The sequence below is a fragment of the Pelophylax lessonae genome, assembly GCF_965119305.1.
Source record: "Pelophylax lessonae genome assembly, chromosome: 1".
Classification (NCBI taxonomy): Eukaryota; Metazoa; Chordata; class Amphibia; order Anura; family Ranidae; genus Pelophylax; species Pelophylax lessonae.
This window is the reverse complement of record NC_138768.1, coordinates 218,523,323-218,536,363: the sequence shown is the minus strand read 5'-3', so window position 1 is coordinate 218,536,363 and position 13,041 is coordinate 218,523,323. Positions and strand designations below refer to the sequence as shown.

General features: G+C 47.0%; 1 protein-coding gene across 2 annotated transcripts in view; it reads left to right on the top strand.

The window, feature by feature from the left end:
- The first annotated feature begins 1,392 nt into the window (after positions 1 to 1,392).
- The window catches only part of FBXW8 (F-box and WD repeat domain containing 8), a 315,006-nt gene continuing 303,357 nt past the window's right edge, over positions 1,393 to 13,041 (top strand). For both annotated transcript variants that reach the window (XM_082252220.1, XM_082252219.1), the window contains exon 1: positions 1,393 to 1,771. In XM_082252220.1, the coding sequence (XP_082108346.1) occupies positions 1,454 to 1,771 (318 nt within the window). In that variant the 5' untranslated portion in view covers positions 1,393 to 1,453. The remainder of the gene's footprint in view (positions 1,772 to 13,041) is intronic.

Below are 13,041 nucleotides of genomic sequence, written 5' to 3'. Positions count from 1 at the left end.
CTCGCAACTGGTTTTCAAGGTTTGCGTTGGTCAGTCTGGAGCGCAGTCGACTTTGTGGTGGTAAGTTTTGAAAAGAACTGCTGGCGGGTAATGCTGGTGGGTATAGCTGGCTGGTACTGCTGGTGGGTACAGGTGGCTGGTACTGCTGTGGGTACAGCTGGCTCAGGCTGGTACTACTGGCTTGTACTGTTCTGTGGGTACTGTTGGCTGGTACTGCTGGCTCATGCTGGTACTGCTGTGGGTATTGCTGATTCAGGCTGGTACTGTGCTGTAGTTACTGCCTTGGGTACTGCTGGCTCAGGCTGGTACTGCTGGCTGGTACTGTGCTGTGGGTACTGCTGGCTAGTACTGCTGGCTAGTACTGTTGTGGGTACTGCCGACTCTGGCTGGTACTGTTGTGGGTACTACTGGCTCTGGCTGGTACTGCTGTGGGTACTGCCGGCTCTGGCTTATACTGCTGTGGGTACTGCTGGTTCTGGCTGGTACTGCTGTGAGTACTGCTGGCTCTGGCTGGTACTGCTGTGAGTGCTGCTGGCGGGAAATACTGGCTAGCAGCGGCACCGCGCTGGAGGAAGAGGCGATGTTTCCTGTATTGGTCACAGGCGGAGTGCATTTGATATCACTCCGCCTGTGATTCACTCAGACTGTCAGAACGGAGCCGGAACTATACAGGAAGCATTGGCTCTGTTCTGACAGATCAGCTGAGAGACACAGACTCAGCTGCACGGGGGGCCGAACCAAATGACTTCGAGGGCCGCATACGGCCCCCGGGACGTAGGTTCACCACCTCTGCTCTAGGGCCTCTGCTAAAACAACATATATAATGTTTGGAGGTTCTAAGTAATTTTCTAGAAAAAAACAAATACGTATTTTTACATGTAGGAGAGAAATGTCAGAATTGGCCCGGATGGGAAGCTCTCTTGCGGATGTATCCAGTTACAAGGATCAGACAAACCAAGTACCACTGACCAAGGTGCTTACAGTGATCAGCTTTTATTTATGTATGTAAAATCTTTATCCTAAAAGGAAAACAAAATGCTGTAATTATTTATAAAGTGTTATGTGGAGTTTGGCTTCAATTTGTTAGTGTTTTAAATCTGCTAAATCTCGATCCATTCCTATGGGGAGGCTGTACACTGCTGGGATTCAGAATATAAGTCTCTCTATGGGGAGGAATGGAGATCTTCAGATTCACCAGAGTCAGCTAGAGACCTGACTAGAAGTCAGAGGGATGGGAAGCCGGAAATGGCCGGTCCTGACAATCCAGACATGTCGGAACCTCTAATAGAAGGCAACAAAAAAGGCATAGGAACTAAAATCTCAGGCTGAATTTCCTAGTCGGAGGACTTTCAGGCTTACACCATTTCTCAGGGGGAAGCAACAGTACGTTTCCTTAGTAACTAAACTTCCCCTGTATTGGGAGCCCACTATGTGGTGACCGGGTGGGCGTGCAATGGCCCTGGAGGCCTCCCTGGTAGAGTTCCGCAGGCGCTGGAGGGCAGAGATAAGAGGAGAGCCCACAGCTCCGACTTCACCAAAGCGCAGGCGGTCAGGAGGCAGCCCAGAGCCCGAGCACCAGAGCCAGGAGGACGGTGTGCCCTGCAAATGTCTCCCCGGATCTCCCTCCCGGGACAGAGGAATAGCTGGAAGCCGGTACCTGAAACTGGCGGAGAGTCTGCTGGATGACAGGCCGGAATGTACACCTGAGGAGAGGAAGCCGGGAGCACAGGAAACAAGCAGGAGCCTGCTGGAGCAACTCATCAGTGACCTGGTAATGTACAATACATACTGTATATATCATGTGCTACATTAACAACTCCCCTCAACCAGGCTCTCCCCCCCCCCCCCCACCCAGTGCGACTGTGCTTCTCGTGTGCTGCACCCCCCCGTGCGACTGTGCTGCACCCCGCCAGTGCGACTGTCCTCGTGTGCTGCTGCACCCCTCCAGTGCGACTGTGCTGCTGCACCCCTCCAGTGCGACTGTGCTGCTGCACCCCTCCAGTGCGACTGTGCTGCTGCACCCCTCCAGTGCGACTGTGCTGCTGCACCCCCAGTGCGACTGTGCTTCTCGTGTGCTTGTGTCCCGCGTACGACTGTGCTTCTCGCGTGCTTGTGTCCCGCGTACGACTGTGCTTCTCGCGCGCTTGTGTCCCGCGTACGACTGTGCTTCTCGCGCGCTTGTGTCCCGCGTACGACTGTGCTTCTCGCGCGCTTGTGTCCCGCGTACGACTGTGCTTCTCGCGCGCTTGTGTCCCGCGTACGACTGTGCTTCTCGCGCGCTTGTGTCCCGCGTACGACTGTGCTTCTCGCGCGCTTGTGTCCCGCGTACGACTGTGCTTCTCGCGCGCTTGTGTCCCGCGTACGACTGTGCTTCTCGCGCGCTTGTGTCCCGCGTACGACTGTGCTTCTCGCGCGCTTGTGTCCCGCGTACGACTGTGCTTCTCGCGCGCTTGTGTCCCGCGTGCGACTGTGCTTCTCGCGCGCTTGTGTCCCGCGTGCGACTGTGCTTCTCGCGCGCTTGTGTCCCGCGTGCGACTGTGCTTCTCGCGCGCTTGTGTCCCGCGTGCGACTGTGCTTCTCGCGCGCTTGTGTCCCGCGTGCGACTGTGCTTCTCGCGCGCTTGTGTCCTGCGTGCGACTGTGCTTCTCGCGCGCTTGTTTCCCCGCGTGCGACTGTGCTTCTCGCGCGCTTGTGTCTTCAGAAAAATATTTTTCTTACTCCATAACCAAAATAACCCAACAAGGGTGCACCTTTTGTTATGCTCATTTTTATCATCTTCGCATTTCCACTTTTTTTATCATATTTTACTTTTTTTATTTTTTACTTTATCTATTATTATTTTTCCATTTTATAGTTTATTTATTTTTAATTCCTTTCATCATTATTACACACCTTCTCCAGTTCCCATTGTTTTAATTTGTATGTATTGTTCCGTTTATACAGCAGCTGTATTACTTACATTTATTTTTTAATGTGTTTACATCTTTTCCGGTGGTCGTGCCTCCCGATGGGTTAATGTGCAGTTTTTCCCACTAGATGGCAGTTGTTTCCAGGCTCTTCTGTACAGTGGTATGCACATTTCCTCCACCAGGTGGCACTGTATTTCAAGCATAGAAAAGGTACTTTTTACTTCAATTATACCAGCTTGAATAATGAGCGCATGTTGGCAGCCTACTCCAGTGCTTCGAAACGCGTCACGAGCACGCCAGTGACGCATACACGAAAGACACTGTGGCTCACACTGCGGTCCAGCCCTCGGATTCAATGTCTCTTCACACCATCCTCACATCCTGCTGGTCAGGACTACAACACGAGTGGCAATTCAAAGACCCAGAAGGCGGCCTCATGCAGACCCTGTACACTGGACATCCCATGTGCCCGATTCTACATTCTTTTATGTGAGTTTTTATTGTGTCCCTCACCATTAAATAATTCTGTTTATACTCAGAGGCGCCTGTTTTCTCTGTTTTATTGCATGTTTGGAGATCACTTCCGCTCCCCTCCAGGCTGGCCCAGAGTCCAGAGACTGCGCCCCATTTATTACAGGGGCAGTCTTCAATACTGCTTTATGGACATCATCCATTTGAAACGTGTCCCCTGCTTGTGCCACTATCTATTCTTCCAGCCTGAACCGTTTATACAAGGCGGGATGAATCCATGCTTTCATGTTGTTTATGCCAAATTCTGACCCTACCATCTGAATGTTGCAGCTAAAATCTGGACTCATCAGACCAGGCAGCGTTTTTTCCAATCTTCTATTGTCCAATTTTGGTGATCCTGTGTGAATTGTAGCCTCAGTTTCCTGTTCTTGGCTGACAGGAGTTTCACCTGGTGTGGTCTTCTGCTGCTGTAGCCCATCTGTTTCAAGGTTCAATGTGTTTTGTGTTCACAGATGATATTCTGCATATCTTGGTTGTAACAAGTGGTTATTTGAGTTACTGTTGCCTTTCTATTATCTGGAACCAGTCTGCCTATTCTCCTCTGACATCAACAATGCATTTTCCTTCACACAACTGCCGCTCACTGGATATTTTCTCTCTTTCGGACCATTCTCTGTAAACCCTGGAGATGGTTTTGTGTGAAAATCCCAGTAGATCAGCAGTTTTTTTAAATACTCACACCAGCCTTTCTGGACTGGCACCAACAACCATGCCACGTTCAAAGTCACCTAAATCCCCTTTCTTCCCCATTCTGCACAGTTTGAACTTCAGCAAGTCCTCTTCACCACGTCTAGGTGCCTAAATGCATTGAGTTGCTGCCATGTGATTGGCTGATTAGCAGTTTGTGTTACCAAGCAGCTGAACAGGTGTATCTAATAAAGTGAAATCCATCATATAAAAAATGAGGTGGTGGAGGCCATCTCAGAAAGGTTGCAAAAAAAACGGGCTCACAAGGGATTACTGTGCAGAACTCAATTTTATTGGTGGTGATAACTTTAAAGCGGAGTTCCACCCTGGATATTTTTTTTTTTTTTAATCCCCCCGGGACAGTCAGGGCTAGTACATTCCACAATGGCTAGCCTCTGATCTGTCCCGGGTTGCACTTATCTGTTAGGACAAATACTTACCTTGCAAACGTCTTGTCCAGCGCTGCCATCTCAGATGTGGGCAGCTTGAAGCCAGCGAGATCCCCTTCGGCGTCTTCTTCCGCCTTCTTTGGTCCCACGATGCTCTGCGCCGGCCCCGACGTCACTTCCGGGTCGCGCGCGTCATCCCTCCGCAGCTTCTGGGCATGCCCAGAAGCTGTTTAGAAGGGGATGACGCGCGCGACCCGGAACTGACGTCGGGGCCGGTGCAGGCGCAATGATTCCTGGGAGCTATGACGTTCAGCTCCCAGGAATCATTGCAGAGCCAGGAAGTGACGACGGGCCGCGGCCGAGGAAGGAGGAAGAAGGAAGTAAGGTAAGTATTTTTTCTTCGCTACGAGGTAAGTAAAAAAAAAAAAAAAAAATATGCGATTATCCATTTCTTTTTCAGGTGACCCGGAGCGAGAAGATGGAGGTAAGTATAAAAATAGGGTGGAACTCCACTTTAAAAATGAACCACGAAAGTCACAAGAATACACACCAATGTGTGTTAATATCAGATATAACTTGATGACCCTGAATACCCTGGTGGGTGTCAGGATGGTTGAAGACGGCACTACACACGCCCCTGCTCCACCCTCTCCAAACGTCCAGTGGTACTGCGGTGAGCACACTTCCTACATCCGTGTTTGGCTATCAGAGCTGTACATGGACTACAGCCCACTGGTAGGTTTGGACTCGTAGAGGCACCGAGGAGGAAAACTGGTAAGACGCTTTACTTCTCAGTAGGACATTTCCTGGCTACCATCATAGAGTGATGAACTCTCCAGTTGTCCAAATATCCTTGATATGGAAAGCCTCTAGTCACGGTCCATCCCGATAGCCCGGATATATGTGCCCTATTGTACCCCACCATCTCTTCTACAGTCTGCACCTGCTGTGAATACCCGAGATTAAGATATCCTCCAGGGCAAGTGACATCAATACCCAGTTGTCCAAGTATATCACATCTCACACTTTGAACTTTGTGTGATACTAACTAATGGTGAAGTGAACCGTGTATTTCCACCAATTTAGAGTGAACTTCATGTTCTCTGTATATGCTATTAAAATCATACAGCTACTTTCATGTTATATGAAATATTCCTATGGTTTTTGACACTGGACTTTCAGCTTAGCACCGTTCAAGGCGTCTTTTGGATTGTGGCCACACAGCATACATGCCATCAAGCTTACAGCTTTTGAACTAGGGAGTGTAGTTTTGATTGTTCACGATATCCTAATTTCAACATTTTTTGGCATGCCAGGTACCTATTTTTCAGAGTAGGCAGGAGTGACACCAAGTCTCTCCGGTGACTGATCACTCCCCACATCTGGAAACTGGGCCCTAAGGGACGTTTGGAGAGGGTGGAGCAGGGGCGTGTGTAGTGCCGTCTTCAACCATCCTGACACCCACCAGGGTCTTCAGGGTCATCAAGTTATATCTGATATTAACACACATTGGTGTGTATTCTTGTGACTTTTATGATTCATTTTTAAAGTAATCTCTCACCAATAAAATTTGAGTTCTGCACAGTAATCCCTTGTGAGACTGTTTTTTTGCAACCTTTCTGAGATGGCCTCCACCACCTCAATTTTTATCTAATGGATTTCACTACATTTGGTTGCTCAGGGTTCCTGGTCCATACCAGACCGTTAGGCCAGGGATCCTCAAACTACGCAAAAAATTTGGGGGAGCACACCCATGTATTTCCAAAGCTGCTGCAGCTATGAACCAAAAGACATGTATATTAAAAAAGAATAGCGCGCAAATGCAAAGGAAATTACTACCAAATCTGAAGAGAGTCCATAAATAAAAATGGGGGTTTGGTCCCACCATATGGCCATATCGTGCTCAAGCCCACTACTGCGTCAAAGTACCCCATTATCAGTGGGTCCTACACTATCCATGAAAAAGAGATGAATCCAGCCTTTCTAACCCTGTAGTGCATTTGCACATCCTTCCCAGCAAGGAGTTTTATCTCCAAGGGTTAGGCTGGATTCATCTCTTTTTCATGGATAGTGTAGGACCCACTGATAATGGGGTACTTTGACGCAGTAGTGGGCTTGAGCACGATATGGCCATATGGTGGGACCAAACCCCCATTTTTATTTATGGATTGTCTTCAGATTTGGTAGTTATTTCTTTTGCATTTGCGCGCTATTCTTTTTTAATATCCTCAAACTACGGCCCTCCAGCTGCTGCAGAACTACACATCCCATGAGGCATTGTAAAACTCTTGATATTTACAGACATGACTAGGCATGATGGGAATTGTAGTTCCTGAACAACTGGAGGGCCATAGTTTGAAGACCCCTGCGTTAGGCACTGTTAATTAATTCCTCAAATGCAGAGTTTGCAAGGAGGAGAATTTGTTTTCTCTACCAGGTTTTAAACTTTCTTGATTTGTATCTAATAAAGTGGCTGGTATGTGAGATGAGAGCAGCTTGAGCACAATCTACATGTTTGAAGTTTTGTGATCCAGCCTCTGGGCAGCTACTGAAGCTCATCTAGAGGTACCACGAGGCTTTAGGGGAATAGATTTAATGTCTATATGGTCAGGTGTTCATAGAACCCAAAGGAGTCTGCGGCTGACCTTGAGTGTTGAGGTTTCATTCTTCCTGTGCCCCTGCGCTCACCGTACAGAATTTATTTAGTGACAGTACTCCAGTTAAGATTACAGTCAATAAAAAATAGCCACAATCATGCTCCTGAAAAAGCGGGATTTATTTCCAAGAAGCGCATTAAGGGAGATCTCCACTCCACTGCTGCATTAGCACAATTGAAACTCCTACTAGTGTAATATTGAGTGAGCCTTGTGACTAACGACATATGGCACTTTTCCACTGCAAGTACCGGCTCGGCTCTACTCGGCCCTGCTTGGCCCGGTTTGCTTTTCCACTGCGGTACCGCATGGTATAGTGTTGGAACGGTTCGGTACGGTACGGTATAGGTTTGCTTTTCCACTAAAGTAGTACTAAAGTTAAGTGGGTGGGATAACAACGGGGTGGGTGTGATTCTCTGACCAATCAGTGGCTAGTAGTGACTGCATGCAAAGGATTGTGGGATATGGTACCTGTTTGGTACCTGTTGGAACCACAATCGAGTAGGTACTGTTTTTTCAGAGCCGTACCGTTCGGTTCCATGCAGTGGAAAAGCAAACCTATACCGTACCGTACTGAACCGTTCCGACCCTATACCATGCGGTACCGCAGTGGAAAAGCACAAAAGCGGGCCGAACCGGTACGGTTCCATGCAGTGGAAAAGCGCCAATAGACAGCTAATGGGTGCTGAATGAGGACAACCATAAGTATTGGGGGACATGGTAGTATATGAGAATGTAACTGAACTGTTGAATTTTCTAAAGGGGAACAACCGCTGATGTAACAGTTTCAGGAAACGGTTACATTCCTGGCACGTGCCGGGCATCTAACTGTCACATTATTTGTTCTCTGTAACTGTCACATTATTTGTTCTCTCTACCAAACTGTCAAACCATGAAATGGCTGGTGTCATAACTCGTTGATCTCCGAAATATGGCCGTGGGCCGTATGCAGCCCTTTGCTTGCCTTTTACTCCCACTGAAATCACTAGTGGGGCGCCGTTCTTTCCCCTGAAACCAAAGGTGGGACACTATTCTTCCCACTTTTACTACTGCCACTGGCCATAGACTGGCCAACGTAAAATCGAAAAGACAATAAACTGGCCTTTGTTTATAACGTTAAGACCCCGTTCACACTGGGGCGACCTGTCAGGCGACCTGGTCGCCTGACAGGTCGCCATAGGTCGCCTGCCATAGAGAAGCTGTGGACCCGTTCTAATAGGAGCGACACAAGTCGCTCCGACTTAGAAAAAGGGTCCGGAGCTTCTTTGGGGCGACCCCGAGCGACCTGCATTGACTTCAATGATATGAAGTCCGTGCCGGCCGCTCCGAGGTCGCGGTGCGAGCAGCGCACCGCGACCTGTGAGGTCGCCCTGGCAAGTAGCGTCGCCCCAGTGTGAACGGGGTCTTAGAGATCCCTGTGACATAACTGCTCACAGGTGCAGCATCATGGCAGTTGAAGATCAGAGGCCAAGATGGCAGCTTCCTTGGCTGAAAACGATAAGAGGTTTTACTTCCACTTTAAGGCTCCATTCACACCTGAGCAATCCGGATCACAGACGGGATCTCCCTGATTCTGACCGTGATTCCCAATCGCCGCAAATCGCGGGCCACTTGTGCAATCCCATTACTTCTTAATGGCACCCCAACCGTGCCGCAAATCATGACGCTGTCCCTCAAAAAAAGCTCCTGCTTGTGTTGCGATTTTCTTCAATTGCAGCGCGATTTATCGCGGTGCTTTTGGGGTGCCATTTAGAAGTAATGGCATTGCGCAAGTGTCCCGCGATTTGTACCGATTTAGGATTGCAGGCAGAATGGCAGCAAATCCGCCTGCTAACAGGATTGCTTAGATGTTATAGAAGCCTAAGGTGTTTTAATGTGTTATTAAAAAAGACAATTGATTTTATAACATGAAATTCTGTTTGGGTACCTCCAAAAGAATGCTATTTTTATTAACTTCTCAATAAATGGTGTGACTGTATTGAAAAATCGCCTAAGTTTGTTTATACCTCAGTGGTTAGCAATCAGTATCTTTTATTGAGGTTTAGTTATAAAATTGTCTAGCATTCTATCTTATCTTCAGTATTGCATTCTTTTATTTACATTCAGCTGTCAGTCATCGATTAAGGTGTGACAGCTGTCAGTCATCGATTAAGGTATGACAGCCGACAGTCATCGGTTAAGGTATGACAGCTGTCATCGATTTGTTAAGGTGTGACAGCTGTCAGTCATCGATTTGTTAAGGTGTGACAGCTGTCAGTCATCGATTTGTTAAGGTATGACAGCTGTCAGTCATCGATTGTTAAGGTATAAGTGATTCTGTAAATCTGCTTTGGGTGGCGTTCGGCAAGTGGTTAAAGTGTGGTACAAACCTTCTTGGACTGTTCTAGGTGTCCCTGTCTTGTGCATGATTTACCTCCAGCCAATACTGGTTGAGAATGTCCCACAAAAGGTGTCTGTTTTTCTTTTCTATCTTCTAGCACTCTCTGTTCTTCACTATGCTGTACTACCACTGCCTTGGTTTGTATACTGCGGCATTCTGCGTTGTGTACAGGCATTGGTAATTTATATTCAGACTGTTAGTGGGTCATAGCCTTTTTTAATTGTGCAGTATATTCTTGGGTTTATGCTTATAAAAGGACATGTGATTTGCAAGACTGCACTCTGGTATTGGGCCTGCAGTGCCACATGAATGAAATACAGCAGGCACCAAATACAGTGCATACTGGCACCACTGTGACAGTAACATTATACATGCACAGCCTAAATAAGATCTTCACCCAATAAAATAAATATTTTGCCTTTGACTCTTCCTCCTTCCTCTCCCAAAATTGTAAAATATTTACCCCTTTTTAGAAAGGTGTCTTACTTTTTCTGTGCTGCAGCTGGGAACTTCCTGATTTTATTTGCCTAGGTCAGAATGATGTAGGGTCCCCCCCACTGCCTCCTAGGATGCCAATGTTACACATGCCAGGAGGCAGATTTACTGATACATGTGCACCACTTCATTCTATGTATGCACAGTTGTGTTGCAGCCCCCTGGGACCTGGCTGAGACCTTCTGGCACATTTGCAAATGTGCTAAGGGTTCCCGCCAATGCTCACATGTGCCGATGATATCTACAAGGTTCCCAATACCATAATTCAGCGGTGTATACATGTGTGGGATTTTCCTGTGTGTGCTCAGTTGTGTTGCAGGTCTTTGGGATCTGACAGAGACCTGTGACAAGAGTAAAGCCCCGTACACACGTACTGATCGTCGGCCGAACGATCGGCCGTCTTTTGTCCAGGGCTGTCTTGTCTGTTGAAAACTGAAAAAGACTGCACACGAATTTTGTCGGCCAACAACAGCCGACTGCAGAAGTGATGTCATGTGATGGTTAACTTTCCTTGTCTTTTTTTTCTTTTCTGAGCATGCCCAGTCTTGCTAATCTGCTGTCTGTCGGCTGAAATCTGTACTGACTGGCGAACAATCGGCTGTTCTGGTTACGGCCAACAAAAATTTTAAAGTCTGCACGACAGATTCTGTTCGGCCGAATATTTACATGTGTACGGGGCTTATGATGCATCTTTTTGATGGACATGACAGATTTTCGGTCTTTTAAAGCGGTGTTAAACCTAAAAGCAAACGTTTATTATATAGCAGTTTACCAATTTTTAGATGTGATGGCTGCATTCATTTTCTTGGTTAGGCTTTATTTCTCTATTTTCATCTGGTAAACCGGCCAGTAAGTGTGTTTATGTGTAAGAGCCAGTTCACACTGAGGCGATCCGACTTGCCAGGGTGACCTGTGAAGTCACGGTGCACAGCGCGCACCGCGACCTCGGATCGACATGCACGGACATCATATCATTGAAGTCAATGCAGGTCGCCCCAAAGTAGTACAGGACCCTTTTTCTAAGTCGGAGCGACGTGTATTGCTCCTATTAGAACGGGTCCTGTGCTAATCTATGGCAGGCGACTTGTCAGGCGATCAAGTCGCCTGACAAATCGCCCCAGTGTGAACCGGCTCTTAGTGTGTGTTTCTTGATAAAAAAAAACGAAAACTTTTTTTTTTTATTGACAAGAATTGTAAGTGACCATACAGCCCAATAATATGGTATACAGATCAAAACATAATTATTGCACATGCTAATACATACAGTATCTCACAAAACAGCCATTAATGTCTAAACTACTGGCAACAAAACTGAGTACACCACTAAGTTAAAATGTACAAATTGGGCCCAAAGTGTCAATATTTTTTGTGGCCACCATTATTTTCCAGCACTGCCTTAACCCTCTTGGACATGGAGTTCACCAGAGCTTCACAGATTGCCACTGGACTCCTCTTCCACTCCTCCATGATGACATCACGGAGCTGTTGGATGTTAGAGACCTTGCGCTCCTCCACCTTCCATTTGAGGATTTGTCCCACAGATGCTCAATAGGGTTTAGGTCTGGAGACGTGCTTGGCCAGTACATCACCTTTACCCTCAGCTTCTTTAGCAAGGCAGTGGTCATCTTGGACTGGTTTTTGGGGTCATTATGTTGGAATACTGCCCTGGGGCCCAGTCTCCGAAGGGTGGGGATCATGCTCTGCTTCAGTATGTTTACACTTTGGCATTCATAGTTCCCTCAATGAACTGTAGTTCCCCAGTGCCGGCAGCACTCGTGCAGCCCCAGACCATGAAACTCCCACCTCCATGCTTGACTGTAGTTAGGACACGCTTGTCTTTGTAGTCCGCATCTGGTTGCCGCCACACATACGTGACACCATCTGAACCAAATACGTTTATCTTGGTCTCATTGGACCACAGGACATGGTTCCAGTAATCCATGTCCTTAGTCTGCTTGTCTTTAGCAAAGTGTTTGCGGGCTTTCTTGTGCATCATCTTTAGAAGAGGCTTTCATCTGGGACGACAGCCATGCAGACCAATTTAAAGCAGTGTGCAGTGTATGGTCTGAGCACTGACAGGCTGACCCCCCACCCACCCCTTTAACCTCTGCAGCAATGCTGGCAGCACTCACACGTCCATTTTCCCAAGACAACCTCTGGATAAGATGCTGAGCACGTGCACTCTACTTCTTTGGTTGACCATGGTGAGGCCTGTTCTGATTGGAACATGCCCTGTTAAACTGCTGTATGGTTTTGGCCACCATGCTGGAGCTCAGTTTCAGGGTCTTGGCAATCTTCTTATAGCCTAGGCCATCTTTATGTAGAGCAACAATTCTTCTTTTTTTTTTTTTTTTTTTTTTTTTTTTTTTTTTAGATCCTCAGAGTTCTGTGCCATGTTGAACTTCCAGTGAGCAGTATGAGAGATTTAGAGCGATAACACCAAATTTAACACACCTGCTCCCCATTCACAACTGAGACCTTGTAACACCTTGAGTCACATGACACCGGGGAGAGAAAATGGCTAATTGGGCCCAATTTGGACATTGTCTCTTAAGGGTGTACTCACATTTGTTGCCAGCAGTTTAGACATTAATGGCTGTATGTTCAGTTATTTTGAGGGGACAGCAAATTTATACTGTTTCACAAGCTGTACACTCACTACTTTACATTGTAGCAAAGTGTCATTTCTTCAGCTTTGTCAAATGAAAAGATATAATAAAATATTTACAAAAATGTGAGGGGTGTACTCACTTTTATGAGATACTGTATATAGTCAGAAAAATAAAAGGTGATCACCTGGTATACAGCACATATATAACGTGTGTGTGTGTGTGTGTGTGTGTGTGTGTGTGTGTGTTTTTGCAAAAAACAAAAGGGAAAAACTAATCAAACCACCCAAGTGTTAATGGACAGCTGCTCAAAATGTCAACTTAGCTACGCTGATATATGTAAGATTCTGGTACCTCCGGTACCCTTAATCACCACTTTCTCTGTAA